The sequence below is a fragment of the Ovis aries genome, chromosome 25 (genome assembly GCF_016772045.2).
Source record: "Ovis aries strain OAR_USU_Benz2616 breed Rambouillet chromosome 25, ARS-UI_Ramb_v3.0, whole genome shotgun sequence".
Lineage (NCBI taxonomy): Eukaryota > Metazoa > Chordata > Mammalia > Artiodactyla > Bovidae > Ovis > Ovis aries.
In genome coordinates, this window is record NC_056078.1 from 3,889,908 (window position 1) to 3,905,224 (window position 15,317).

A 15,317-nucleotide genomic window follows, 5' to 3' on the forward strand; every position below is an offset into this window, starting at 1 on the left:
CTAACGCGTTCATTTTCACTGCCTGCAGGGGGCCAGGTCTAGGTGCCTTGGCTTTCAGATGATACTTTTGCTCTATTCCTGACTTGCAAGTAAAAATAGCTTTTGAATGATTACTGTGTGCCAGGCTTGGCAGAGGGCAGTGAAACTCGTAGCCTTCTCTAGTGTCTCAGCAATGCCGTGAGGTGGAGTCCCAGGCGACAGACCAGATAACGCAAGTGGCAGAGTCGCAAGTCACCCAGCAGCACTCATTTGGAAGTGGCAGAGAGAGACTGTAAATGCAGGTCATCTGTCTCCAGAGCCCGTACCATTTCCTACTGAAAAACACAGGTCCATAATTTGTGTGTGGGTATGTACATGCTTTTTAAATAAGCTTTTTATTTAGGAATACTTATGGATTTATAGAAAAGTAGGAAAGATAATACAGAGAAGGCAATGGCAACCCACTCCAGTGTTCTTGCCTAGAAAATCCCATGGATGGAGGAGCCTGGTAGGCTGCAGTCCATGGGGTCGCTAAGAGTCAGACACGACTGAGTGACCACTTTCAATTTTCACTTTTATGCACTGGAGAAGGAAATGGCAACCCACTCCAGTGTCCTTGCCTGGAGAATCCCAGGTGGGCTGCTGTCTATGGGGTCGCACAGAGTCGGACATGACTGAAGCAGCTTAGCAGCAGCAGCAGCAGCAGGAAGGATAATAGTTTCCTTCACCCAGGTTTCCGTATGCTAACATATATAATATGTTATAATATGTATTATATATTTGTTGTTGTCCAGTTGCTAAGCTATGTATGTCTGACTCTTTGTGACCCCATGGACTGCAGTCCACCAGGCTCCTCTGTCCATGGAGTTTTCCAGGCAAGAACACTGGACTAGGTTGCCGTTTCCTCCTCCAGGGGATCTTCCCAATGCAGGGATCGAACCTGCATCTCCTGGGTCTCCTGCATTGGTATATGAATTCTTTACCACTGTCCCACCTGGGAAGCCCTGTATCATGGTAGGATAATTAAAACTAAAAAATTAACATTGGTACAATGAGCTAGCCTACAGCTTTTATTTGAGTTTCACCAACTCTCCATGAATATCCTTTCATTGTTCCCGGATCCGATCCAGGATCCCACACTGCATGGCGCATGCGTGGGTTTGACCCTTGAACACCAAAGTGGGCTGAATGCTGAACCGTGTTTGGGTCCTGCTGTCCTGACTGCAGACGGTGGGTGGAGCGGGGGTTTGGGGAAGTGAGAAAGCTGCTGGCCTCCTGGGCCTTCCTCATGGGCGGTCATGTCGGGGGCGGGGGCAGCGGCGGGGGTGGGCGGTGCCCAGGCCTCCCATTGTCTTATAGAAAGTGGAAACCCTATGTGGGGGAGAAGATTTAGAACAGATGCATGGGGGCAAGTTTTAAATACCAGATCACACTTGGTCCGCATGTAGTGGGCAACAACTATAGCTGCATTCCAAGAAACAAAAGAGGAAGATTCTGCGAAGAAACATGATCTACAGTGCTGTGAATAAGTTTAGGATAGGTTTGAACCCCCAAGTGTTCCAGGAGGTTATTCAGGACTCCTCTGTAGAGCAGAGGCTCCCAGCCCTGCTGCCTACAGGGTCACTTAGGGAGCCTCCAAAGGACTCAGGCCCTCTCCCCAACTCTGTGATGTCATCAGCCTGGGTTGTGGCCTGGACTGTGGAATTTTTAAAAGATGACATTTCAAAGTGACTCTAATGTGCAGCCTTGTTTGGGAACCACTGATCCAGAATCTCAGCATTTCAGCTGCAGAGCTAAAGCCAAGGACAGCGGTGACAGCAGCTGGACACACAGGCTGCGTTGGTGTAATGGTGTCCCTCACTCAACACCTTCTGGAATCACCAGTGGTTTCCTTTTGGTTCTTTCTCTCCTGAGCCCGCCCCTTCTGCCAGAATTCCTCCTTAACTGGCCCTGTCCTTTCTCCAGGCTCTTCTGTTCTCATCCATCCCTCTTCTCTCCAGCACAGGTCCCTGCCTCGTACTGCGTCCACCTGGAAGCCCTCCAGGCTTGCCCACAGCCCGCCGTCCCTTCTTGCCCTGTGGCCTTGCCCTGCCTACTCTCAGTGATCCTGAGAAAGAATCGTGCCATTCCTGTATACTTGCTGTTCCTTCTACCTGCAGATTCTTTACTGAGTGAGCCACCAGGGAAGCTCATGTATATATATAATCTACATTCCCATAAATATCTGTGTATGTACATACACATTTGCATGTGTCTTTTTATTGTACTCTGGCATGTGTGAACCCCTGAGTATGCATGTGTGTGCATGCGTGCACACACACACACACACACACACACAGCCTGGTCCTCCCTGCCCATTGATGATGCTGTTGAAAATGTGCTTCCTGTTGGACTTCTGATTTTAGCCCCCGATTTAAGCTTTAAGCTTAAGCGATTTAAGGTTCTTGAGGATGCGGCTGGCTTGTTTTAGGTATGGGGAGTTTTATATGGATATGTGTATAATGGTAGAAGCTGACAAGGAAAAATAAAGACATTTTTGGCCTAATGGATGTTTTTAAAAATGTAGGCATCTTGGTAAACTAGTTAGGATGATTCTGAAGGGGTTCTTTACAGAAAGATTGAGAATCTCATTTTTCTGGCCCTGAAGTGTTTCTTTGCCTAAGTGTTTCTTGGGGACGTACCTCATGGTCTAGCGGTTAAGAATCTGCCTTGCAATGCAGGGGGTGTGGGTGCGCTCCCCCATCATGGAGCTAAGATCTCACAGCCACAGAGCAACTAAGCCTGTGTGCTGCGCCAGCCCGTGCTGCAGCTGGAGAGTCCAAGCGCCACAGTGAAAGGTCCTTCATGACCTAATGAAGATCCCATGTGCCACAGCTAAGACCCGGCACAGCCCCAAAACCAAATATTAAAAAATTAAATGTTGTCAGAGGGTGGTGGAGGGTGGGCAGCGTGCCCAAAATGCTCAGAAGAAAGTGTACTCCCTGGCCGTTGTTACGAGGAGTCCTGGGATGGCTGTGGCGCAGAGAAGGATGCAGACATCAGGGGGATGGCTCTTCCTGGCTTGGTGCCCCCTGCTGTGTGTGGGAAGCTGCGGGCTTCCTTTGCCCTGGGTTTGGTGCCTCCTAACTCCTGTCCTTGTGTCCTGTCTTGTTCCTGCCTGGTCTCTCTCCACAGAGAGAATCTTGTAAAACATGCAGATCAAATTCCGCCTCGTTCCAGAGATCACTCTCAGGACAGAGAGCCAGTCCCGGTGCAGCCGGGTGCAGCGGCTGGCTCCACCCTGCCACCTGCCTGTCACCAGGGTCCCCCATCTGCCCTTGCATCTCCGTCCCTTCCTCTCTCAGGACCTTCCCAGCAGCCTCCCCCGTGGCCTCCCTGCCTCCCGCTCACTTGTCAGATCTCAAGACCCCACTGACCAAAACCAGGGCTCTGTCACCTGTGCCTGGGCACCGCCAGTCTGCCCGTCACCCTCCCCGTCTCTGTTCCTCCGTGTGCTTGCGTGATCGCCACTGCCCCTCCCAGGAGGGCAGGGGCCCTGAGAGCTCACCATGCTCCCTCAAGGACAGGGTCTGTGGCCTCTGAGAGGCAGGTGCTTGGAGGGGAGGGATGTGGGAGAGGTTTAGGGAGGTGCCCCTGAGGATAAAGGAGGGGGCAGGGGAGCCTGCCAGGAAGACAGGGAAGGAGCAAGTCTCACAGACCAGGAGGCTCTGGTCAGGCTGACGGGGGGACTCTTGGGTGCAGGTTGTTTATAAGAGTTGTCCTGTCTCCCCTGGAACGGTCTGTGTTCACTTTGAAAGTGAAAGTGAAAGTGAAGTCGTGTCCGACTCTTTGCAACCCTGTGGACTGTAGCCCACCAGGCTCCTCCATCCATGGGATTCTCCAGGCAAGAATACTGGAGTGGGTTGCCATTTCCTTCTCCAGGGGATCTTCCCGACCCAGGGATCGAACCAAGGTCCCCTGCATTGCAGGAAGATGCTTTAACCTCTGAGCCACCCTTCCCTTTAACTCCAGGAGGTGAGTTTTGGGGTAGCACATACAGTGAGGAGTACTCTGGAGCTCAGAGAGCCCTCTGCTTTGCTGTCAGGTTAAACAACTGAGCCAGCTAGGCAACTCCACTGCGTGTGGGCACAGTCGCTTCAGCCGTGCCTGACTCTGTGTGACCCTGTGGACTGTAGCCTGCCAGGCTCCTCTGTCCTTGCGGCTCTCCAGGCAAGAATCCTGGAGTGGGTTACCATGCCCTCCTCCAGGGGATCTTCCCGACCTAGGGATCGAATTCATGTCTCCTGCATTGGCAAGTGGGTTCCTTACCACTGGCGCCACCTGGAAGCCCCAGGGAACTCCACTGCTGCTGCTGCTGCTGCTGCTGCTAAGTCGCTTCAGTCGTGTCTGACTCTGTGCGACCCTAGACGGCAGCCCAGCAGGCTTCCCCGTCCCTGGGATTCTCCAGGCAAGAACACTGGAGTGGGATGCCGTTGCCTTCTCTGGTAACTCCACTAGCTAACTTCACATGGAATTCTCCATTCTCTGTGGTTGATTAGTCATTCCATCTTGGGATGGTTTTTGTACATGACTGACATCCCGTGCTGGATTATAAGCAGTCTGGGGGTGGGGATACATCCTCATCCAGAATCCTGTGTTCAGTGAGGACTGGTTTTGTTGGCGTGGATCGCACAATTAAAATGGAAATGCAGGAAAGCTTGATTTATTTCTCTCCAGCACTTGTCTCGCTCACCAGATTCTTATTACAGTGACCCCGAGGCACTTCCGAACCCCCAGGTGCTCTCTGAACTGTCTGAGAAAGATGAAGTTGTGCTCAGTTGAGTGTTTGTGCTTAATGTATATGACTGGATTCTGGTTCTTGGAAAACAAGTTAATCCTCAGGGATGTTGGTTTCTTTATGATCCAGAGCCTCTGGTTAACCTGAACATTTTATAAAAGTCTATGCCTTGACCATGAAGAATAGGATTAAAATTCCTTCCATGAAGAGTATATTCACTTATGTTTCCACTGTATATTGATACACAGGTCATGTTTCGTAGTCATCATGTGCTTATATGTCTCTCACTATTCTACACATCCTCAGCAGTGCCTCCGAGTCCCTGTGTTTCCCCTTCACGAGGCAGAAGTGCTTTCCCCATGGGGCCTTAGCATCACCAAGCACCTTTCCCAAACCCACACGAGCATTCTGTGTAGATTTTAACTTGGGTATTGGCTTTAAGGTCTTCCAAGTAAATTCATGAGTATGTTAATTGCGTAGTTTAGATTTCCTAGTCAAAAATGAATATGATCTGGTCATGTGTTAGACGCCGTCTCTGTATACTAGGGTTTGGCGGGGGGCTGTTGTAAGATCGCATGGAGCTTATTTATAGCATAAGTTGAGAACAGTTTATATGCACCAGCGAGAAAAACTGACAGAGCTGGGTGTTAATTAATAGGGACTCTTAATAAATGTGGGCTCTTGGTGAAGGCCTGTGAGCTAGGGGATCTGGACAAGGTAGCTGATGGATCAAGGGAGAGCCTTAGAGGTGGGGCAGGCAGGATCCTTGCCGACCTGGCTGGAAACATTGGTTTCTCCCATTTTCTGTGTAAATTATGTAAGCCGATGCTCCTGGGTATCTTATCTGGGCTGGGCTGTGTGTGGGAGCCCCGTGACATCTGGGCCGAGTCGCAGCCCTCGTCTTTCACTCCCTTCAGTCTCAGAGCTCACTGGGTGGATGCGGGTGGAGATGGGATCCCACATAAGCAGGGACCTGCCGGTCTGTGCCGTGGAGAGGTGAGGACTGTGCTCCCCTCCCCTGGAGCTGCTGTGGAGTGTGAGGCTGCCAGGGAAGGAGACAGCTGCTGTGGCCCTGCCTCCGCCTCAGCCTGTCTGGGGCCAGCTGGGCAGACTGGAGCCCTCTCTGGGTTTACACGGAACAGAGGGCATGGCTGGCTTTAGGTCCTGCCCTCGTCTTGCCATAGTCGACTTCCTGCCCACTTGAACCTGTGTTTCCAGAGCTGACTGCAGCAGGGAGCCAGAAGGACTCTTTCTCTCCAAGGGCTGAATGCATTAGAAGCCTTCCTTACCGCAGGATGTAAAGGCTGGGCTTGGATGTCAGGGTGGATTTCAGGCAGGATAGATAAGTAACAATTGGTTTCTGGTCAGAGGGACGCGGCTTCCCAGTTGGGAACCTGCCTGCCAATGCAGGAGACTTAAGAGATGAGGATTTGATCCCTGGGTTGGGATGATCCCCTGGAGCAGGGCATGGCAACTCACTCCAGTATTCTTCCCTGGAGAGCCCCATGGACAGGGGAGTCTGGTAGGCTACAGTCCATAGGGTCACAAAGAGTCAGACATGGCTGAAGTGACAGCATGCACGCACAGAGGGACATCAAGTGAGTGTGTGTGTGTTAAGTTGTTCAGTCGTGTCTGACTTTTTGCAACCCCATGGACTGCAGCCTCCCAGGCTCTTCAGTCCTTGGGGATTCTCCAGGCAAGAATACTGGAGTGAGTTGCCATCTCCTTCTCCAGAGGGACATCATAGATGTCCTCAAATAAACAATTAAAAAATAAGTGGAGAAAGGTTTCAGAGCAGCCATGTGTTCCGTATGGGTTTCTTATTCTCCTTCTAGCTCATTCCACAGGTGCCCTCCAGATCCAATGCTGTCAGCTCCTCTGCCCTCTCTGGAGGCTTAGGATTGATACCGTGTGACAATCTCTGTTTCTGGGGTCACATTCTGGGAAAGCTCACACCTGGGGGGATGTCTGGTGTACAGGAGGATTCAGGGGCTGGGCTACCCCCATTCCCCAGCCCTACCTCTCAGCCCCTCATTTGATGAACAGTGTGGCCTGACGGCATCTTACCGGCCCCTCCATTCCCCCCAGGAACTCAGGCTCCCATTGGGGAACTGCTTGGATGGCAGGTGGGCCAGGCCTGGGGAGGTTTCAGACCCTTGGTTGAGTAGCTTTATGGAGGGCTACTCAGACCCAAGGTTCTACAGGCGTTTGAAAAAAAGTGAAATTTCAAACAAATTATTTTCTACTTAACGTTGCTCCTTTAACTTCAGAAGAGTTATTTGTGTGATTGGACTTGCATAAAAAAATTAGCTTAAAGTCTCTTTAAGCCAAAAGACAATACAGATTTCACGGGACTCCATTTTGAAGGTATGAAATTGCTGAATAGTTTTCCTTTGGTAATTGAAGCCAGAACTCAGTGTTCTCTCTGCTTCCTTCTGGATTCCTTGTTCTTCAAAAAATATTTTGCCAGTTTCACAGGCAGAGGAGAGTTAGTTCTTCTTGGCATCCCTCTGCCCCATCCTGAGCTCCTGCAGCCCTGTGCTGACCACCTCCAGGTGCAGGGGGCAGCCTCAGATGGCGAGAGCAATGAGGGAAAGGATGGGTCTCCTTGGGATCACAGAGCATAGTGACCTAGTTTGGTCTATTAAAAAAATTTTTTTTTATTGAGGTGAAACACGTATAACACAGAATTATCCTTGTAACCATTTTTAAGTGTACAGTTCAGTGTCATTAAGGCAATTGACATTGTTTTGTTTCTGTTACCGCTGTCCATCTCCAGAACTTTGTTATCTTCCCAGACTGAAGCTCTATCCCCCCTGAGCGCTAGCTCGCAACATTCTCCTACCTCCAGCCGTCTGCCTTCCTATAGCCCCTGGCAACCATCTTTCTGCTGTCTGTCTCTATAAATTTGACTCCTCAAGGTATCTCATATAAGTGGAATCAAACAATATTTGTCCCTTTGTGACTATCTTATTTCACTGAGCGTCATGTCCTCAAGACTGAGGTTCATTCATGTTGGAACAGGACTCAGAACTTCCCTTTTTAAAATAAGGCTGAGTGATTTCCCATCTTGTGGATAGACCATGTGTGACCCATCCATTTGTCAAGGCACTCTTGGGTTGTTTCCACTTTGTCTATAGTGAATAATGTCGCTGTGAACACAGGGGTACAGTTATCTCTTTGAAACCTGATTTCAATTCTTTTGGGTATATACTAAAAAGTGGAATTGCTGGACCATGTAGTAATTCTATTTTTAATTTTTGAGGAATTTCAATACTCTTTTCAGCTATGCCATTTCACATTTCCAGAAGTGCACATTTCTATAGAGCACACTGGTTTTGATTTTTCCACATCATCATCAACACTTGTTATTTTCTGTGTGTGTGTTTAATAGTAGCTATCCTAGCAAGTGGTCCAAAATGATGTATTAATGATTCCTTCTGTACATTTTCTGCACGTTTTTGCCATGTTCTTTTCCACCAATTCAAACTTTGATGGAAGAAAAAAAAGAAGAAAAAAGAAAAGATAAAACCTTTCTTTGACTTCTTGTCATTGCAAGTTGCCATCCTAAGTGATGTGCTTGGAGGAAAAGGATAGAAAAAGCATGTGATTTGGGGTCAGATGGGCCCCAGTCCATCCATCCATCCATTCTACTTTCCTTCCATATAGCCTCACATCCATTAATTTATCCACCATTTATCAAGCAACTTAAATGCAGGGCATGGTCATAACACAGTGGGATCCTGGATGCCTGGCACTCTCTGTTTACCTGATAAAGAATCTGAGACCATCTGTATTCTTGGAGGTAGGGCAGGGCAAGATGTGTGGACCCAGTAGGGGTGGGGAGCTGCGCTCCACTTCTCAGCACAGGCTGCCCGATACACAGCTATGCCTCACGTTGTCTGCTCTTGCATCTTCCATCCAGTCTGATTCGAGTTGTGGCAGGGCCCCAAGACTCAGCCACTTGCAGGGGTTTGATTTCTCTGAGCCTGTTTCCTTAACTGAAAGAAATGTTACAGTTCCTGGTTGATTCACATGACTTTGGTAGGGAGCTATGGAAATTAATCAAATGAGGACACATGATGAGTAACGAGGTGCTACAAAATATCAAAATAGTAACTGTTAATAACACTTTAATCACAGTTATTCTGAGTGCCAGGCACTGTTCTGAGGGGTCTGCCTGTAGTAACTCATTTCGTTTAATGCTCACCACCATCCTAGGAGAGAAGTACTGTTGATATCTCCATTTTACTGATTAGCATACTGAGGCACAGAGAGGCTAAGTCACTTCTGAAATGTCACACAGCAAGAAATGGCACAATGTGGTTTGAACCAGGCAATGAGGTGCTGAGACTTATGCTGTCAGCTGCTATAGCATCATGCCTCTGAGAGGCATCAGCAGTTTCATTGTCTCTATCCTTCTCACATAGCTGGGAGGGGAATACAGCCCTTGGTTTGGAGAACACAGCAAACAGGGCCTCCTATAATTCATTGTGAGATGAATTGATGGGCGTAGGGTCTCAGTCAGCTCTCCACGGTCCACAGGCAGCAAAGCCGTGGAAAACTCAGGTAACCAAACCATACGAATATCTTAAGAGCAGCCAGAGTAGGTGACTGGCTCTCATTCTGAGGAGTGCGCTGGCATTCGGCTTCAGCTCATTTGCTTCCCAGGCCACTCCAGGATGAAAGCGCTGACGCACTTAAACGATCAACAGGCAGGATGCTGGAGGCTCAGAAGGAACTGCCGATGTTGTGCTTGAGACATGTTAGCATAATAGCTGTGCCAGCTGCTCTGCTGAGCAGAGGAGCTGGGACACTGGGCTGTGTCTACACATCCCCGGGGTCGCTTCCGGAGGATCATCAGTTTCTTTGCCAGGCTGGCCTGGTGACCACTGAGCCAGCATCTCTGTTTGACAGATGCCCAAGGGATGACCTCTGAGCCTGGGGTTGTTTCCCATCTGAGCCAGAGAGATGTGTGTGTGTGTGTGTGTGTGTGTGTGTCTATGATGATGTTTTCTCTCTCTCTCCAGGAAGCCAAGATTGCTCACCACCTGCAGCGTCTTTTCGGAGGAGGCGGCTGGCACGGAGGCCGGGCTACATGAGAAGCGCAGCTGGGCCCAGGATCGGGTTCCTCTCCCCGCCAGTGGGCGCTCCGTTCCGGGCCCAGGGAGGGGCATGTGGCGAGGAGTCTCACCACCCTGAGTTCAGGGCTGGCCCGTGTGGCCTTGACCCTGGAGGCCAGTGGCGAGGTCGCTCAGTTGGGAGCCTCATTCCCAGGAGCACGGCCGCCTCGGCTCTGACCGTGGGGCACCGAGGATCGGCTCTGACGGCCGTGAGAGGAAGCCCAGGGCTCCTTGGGGCTCAGCCCCGAGCTGGCACTGCCCTGCCCAATAGGCTCAACAAGCTGAGTGGCCCCAGGGCCACTGGCTGTCGCGGGGAGCTGCCGTCCATGGACACTCGCGAGGCCCTGAGTCCTTGCCAGGAAGCCTGGAACAAAGGCTGTCCACCCCCGGAGGACATGAGTGACACCAGCTGCAGCCTCGGAAGTGGCCCCCAGGCACCCTCCGTCCCTGCCAGCTCTCAGGACGTCTTTACCTCCAGCTTTAGTTTCATTCGCCTCTCCTTGGGCTCTGCTGGGGAACGGGGAGAAGCAGAAGGCTGCCCACCCTCCAGAGAGGCTGAGGGCCCTCATCAGAGCCTGGAGGAGAAGGAGGCCAAGGCTGCCAGCTCAGGTGGACCCCACGATCACCCTCGGCTCCTCTCTCTCCCCTTCACTCTCAAGGCTTCTCAGGGCCTGGCAGACGCTGCCCAGACCTTGGGGGGCAGCCCCAGTCTGGAGGGCCAGACTCTTCCGTTGTTGGACACGGATGCTGCCTCCTCCTGCTCCCTGGATCCCTTGTGGTTTGAAGCCAGCAGCTCTGCAGATGCTCACCAGTGGGACCCGCTGCTCAGCAGATGTGAGCCAGCGCTGCTGCACTGCCTGCAGGGCCAGCGGAGGCGTCTGGAGGTGGGTGTCTTCCCAGCCTTCGGGCGCAGGATGGTCATGGCTCAGATTAGTTCTAGGCAGAGGGCCAGAAACGACGCTTCTGGGCTTGACCGATTTCCCACTGGAAAATATGGCAGCACCTTTGGTGGTTGGCTGCAAAAAGATGTTGCTCCATCTCTGCTTCTTCTCTTTCAGCCTGAACTCAAATCTGTTCTCATTTTCTCTGTCCCTTGGACGCTCAGGTTTGTTGTTTGTTGGGCCACAGGCTCCTCTGCAGTTTCTGGCATGGGTGACTTAGGGTTGGCTCAGTGTAACTCTTCTTTGAAGCGGGAGGTCAGGACCACGGAACAGGGGACCTGGAGCTGGCTGGTGTGTGGATGGATGAGTGATATAGAGGTGGTGATGCTCCACATTGGGGCGATCCAGAATCGCTTTTGCATTTTCAGCTCATCTCCCACTGCAGCTCCGGGAGCTCCCCACATGGAATCAGGGGCTCTGTTTCTGGTTCCTAAACCTCTCAGCCCCTTAGTTTCCTTGTTTAGAGATGATAACACCATGCAGGGTTATTCCGTGGTCCGGTAGGAATGTAAGTGCTTTGGAAATTGGGATGGACTGCTTAAGTCCTGACACTGCAATATTGCTGGCCACCCAGTTACCTGAGGGGTGGGTCCACCTTGGAGTAGGCGAGGTTGTTCTACCCTAGAAAGTTCCCAGGGAAACCCGGGCAGAGGTGCTTTGTGGTGACCCACTGACTCGTCCTGTTGAAAGACTGTTTTCCTTCTGGGGTGTGCATGCATGTACACGCACACATGTATATCTATGTGCACGTATGTGCACGCGTGCATATATGTGGATGTATGTACACATGTGCATGTGTGTGTGTGTGTGTGTGTGTGTGTGTGTGTGTGTGTGGCGTAGGTACATGTAAGTAGGGAAGTCGAGCCTCTCTCATCAGGATTGGAAGGAGGACCTGAAAATGTGAGGCTCACGTTCATTCCGAGGGACTGATCTCATCTGCTCTCAGCCCCTCGTCTGTGGCCTAAAGTCCCAGCCACCTCCCTGTTTGCCCTGTCCCAGACCGACCATCAGATTTATCCCCCAGGGAGAGAGAGCAGCCGGGCCAGTGTGCAAGCAACAGTGCAGTGCGCAGTGTTCCCAGGCGAGGCGTGGAATCTTTGAGTCAGGCACGTCCAAAACTGACACCACTGTCTTACCCGTTAAACCAGTCCTAACCGGTGTCACTGTTGATCTGTAACTGCTGATTTGAGCTAATAGAATGCACCCAGCTCCTTAGAGGAGCTACAGGTTCTCCAGCACCCTCCTCACTGCCCTCCCAACCTCTGCTTCATCTTTAAGTGCCCTCAGTCCTGCTGCTAACCTACTCTCACGGCCACGGCCATGGTCCCTGCCTGGTTCAAATCCTTGTTATGTTTCACCCGAGTTTGGTAAGGGGTCCTGACATGCTTTCCTCCAGAGTCTCTCTTCCCCAATTCCTCCTCTACGAGGTCAGCAGCATTGTCTTTGGGAATACTGCTGGGATGCTGTTATTCCTTGGCTTAAAACATTTGGTGGCTTCTTACTTCCCTTAGGATGGTCTCCAAATCCCTCATCCCGACAATGGAGACCTTTCCCGACTTGCTGCAGCTGCCTAGTGCCTTCCTCCTCCAGCTCGGCTGCTCTCTCTTCCTGTGTCTTGGGCCTCTGCCTGGAGTGAGCTTCCTGCCTTGTGCCACCTGCTAAGCTCTTATTCCTTTCAGTGTGGCTCCAAAGCCACTTCCTTGTGAGACCTCTCCTCCCTTCCCCCCGCCCCGAGACCAAATGAATCCCTCCCTCCATCCCTTCCCACAGCCCTTTGGATGTGCTCTGTGACAACACTCGTCACTTTAATAATCAGTTGTTCGCGGTCCAAGTTCCTCACTTGACCACGAGCTCTTTATCTCCAGCTCACTTCTCTTAGCCATTTTTGGATGCCTGATGCCTGGCATACTGCCTGGTGCTTGATTAAAATTGTGGTTTTAGTGAAATAATTTATCTTGGTAAGATGGGCTGCAGGAATCTAATTGATAGACTTCTTGGATTGAATGTCTGAGGCATAAGGAGAGATGCTGAGAGGTACACACACAAGGAGCCAAACACTCAGTGGAGGTTTGCACCATCGTGATTTCTGGACTCTGAGTGCCAGTTTTCAACACTTTATTTCCAAAATATTTTAAGAAAAATCTCAGCAACATATCTGCATTTCAAAAATCCAAGTTTGACACAGGTCAAGCAGAAGTACAAAGTGGTTATAAAGACCAGCTTTCCTTCCTCCTAGATAACCAAGCAGAAAATCACTTGGCAGTGGGTCTGCTGTAGTCAGTCCACAATATCCAGTCACTGAGGTTTGGTAGAACCAACAGTTTTTTCTTTCCTTTTAAGTCCTCTTACCAAGATATAGGGGTCTTCCCAGGTGGCGCTAGTGGTATAGAACCCACCTACCCATGCAGGAGACACAGGAGATCTGGGTTTGATCCCTGGGTCGAGAAGATCGCCTGGAGGAGAGCATGGCAGCCCACTCCAGTATTCTTGCCTGGAGAATTCCATGGACAGAGGAGCCTGGTGGGTTACAGTCCATAGCGTCGCAAAGAGTTGGCCATGACTGAAGTGACTTAGCATGCATGCATGTATCTAGATATAGACCAGGATATCTAGTCCTGGCCTAGATTTTTTGATACTTTGGAGTTTGTGAAACCCTGAGCAGATATGCTTTCTGGGGGCCACAGACTCACCATGCCAGTCTCTGAACTACCAGGACATTGGGGTGCCTGGGAGCTGGAATTCTAGGGGCTGTGGTTGCAGAAAACCAACTTGGCTCACCTTTTAGAGTCTATGATCTTTAGTTTTAAAAAGAAATAAAACACACCCTAGCTATATCTCTTCTTATAATTAGTTATAAGCCACTGGAGAGTTGTTTTATGGGGTCTTGGTTTCTGGAGGATCTCCTGGGGGCTTGTACTCCTGGCATGCTGGCGGGACTGTCTGACTGGTAGCCTGCTGCTTTCGCTTCCTTGTTGTGTGACCTGAAGTCATTTCCTTCATTGTTCTGTGCCTCAAGATGCTCTGGTAGTAGTTGGAGGTAACTGCAGTCCCCACCTCATAGATTGTCGTGAGGATGAAAAGTGCTGGTCCACGTGCAGTGCTTCAGATTGGTTCTGATGCCCAGCGAGAACACAGAATATTGCTCATTGTTATAGAGTATTGCTCATTAGAGAAATGGCTCAGGTGAAGAGAATTTGAGTCAAAAGGGGAATTCACTCTTCTTCCTCGTTGACTTAAAAAAATATTCCCAACCTTTAAAAGAAAATTCACAACCTAAAAGTTGAGAGTTATGTTTTATTTGGTGGAAATTTTTAGGACTTAAGCCCAGGAGATAGTATCTCAAGTGACCTTGAGAGATGCTCCAAGGAGGCAAGAGGAGCCAGGTTATATAGAAGTTTTGCAACAAAGGGAAGGTAGTCGGAACATCAAAAGATTATTGTTAATTAACAAAAGCCAGATATCCCAGGTTAAGTAGTTCAGCACTTTTCTGTGTATGGGAAGATGCAAGAGCCTGGGCTCACTGAAATCATGCCTTTGATACTCACCTCAGCTATCTGGGGCCGATATGCTGTGCTTTCCACATTCTGAGCTTCCTCGGGGCTCACCGTAGGGAGTGGCTGCAGTCTGGTGGCTGCGAGATGACAGATATTCTTTTCCTTCCTGAGTTCCGTCAGGGCTCACCGGCTCACATTGGAAGGCTGCAATCAGTGATGACTGTGACATCCATGTTTACTGATACGGCAGGGAATATTCCATTTCTCACCCTGCAGTTCAAATTAAACTCACATCTTGTCTCAAATAATAGGATCTGGACGCAGGTGATCTGTAGTGTAACTTCCTTTGTTTATCCAGCACCTGGATAGTGAGTAACATGATGCTCTCCAGTGATTTGCATGTCTGTTGCGTGGAAGAGGGATGACCTTTATTCTGGGTCGTGGAGTGACCAAAGGAACTCTGTCCAGGGCGAAGGTCTTACAGGAGTGCAGATTTTGCTTTAGATGGAGGAAGAGGCTCCCAACAGTAGAGTTGTGCTTGATGAGGGAGGCCTTGCTTTTTCCACCATGTTTGTGCAGAAACCTCAGATTGCCCATTTGGGCTGAAGAACTGGGGAAGGGTTGAGCTAAGGATCTTCAAAAAGATCCCTTCAAAGATTGGGATTTTAGTGTTCTGGCGCTTTTTAAAATGTTTTATTCCAATTCCTTAACCCCTCTTCTCTCCCCTTAAGGAAAATGAAAATCTCAGGAATTTGAATTTTAGCTCCTGTTAAATGCAGTCCATCCTTCGTATCCGCAGATTCTGTATTCGGGAATTCACTCTCTTGTTAAACCTTACTGAAGTCCAAGGTCAGGGCTCACAGTGCTTCCCTGGTCTTTTGTGGACGTGCATGCAGTCACTCAGTCTTGTCTGACTCTTAGGGACCCTTTGGACTGTAGCCCCTCAGGCTTCTCTGTCCTTGGGATTTTCCAGACAAGAATACTGGAGTGGGCTTCCATTTCC

General features: G+C 50.1%; 1 protein-coding gene across 4 annotated transcripts in view; it reads left to right on the forward strand.

Annotated features, from left to right (window-relative positions):
* The window catches only part of DISC1 (DISC1 scaffold protein), a 434,500-nt gene that overhangs the window by 74,659 nt on the left and 344,524 nt on the right, over window positions 1–15,317 (forward strand). For all 4 annotated transcript variants that reach the window (XM_012104955.5, XM_060406817.1, XM_042241165.2 and 1 more), the window contains exon 2: window positions 9,787–10,763. In XM_012104955.5, the coding sequence (XP_011960345.4) occupies window positions 9,787–10,763 (977 nt within the window). The remainder of the gene's footprint in view (window positions 1–9,786; window positions 10,764–15,317) is intronic.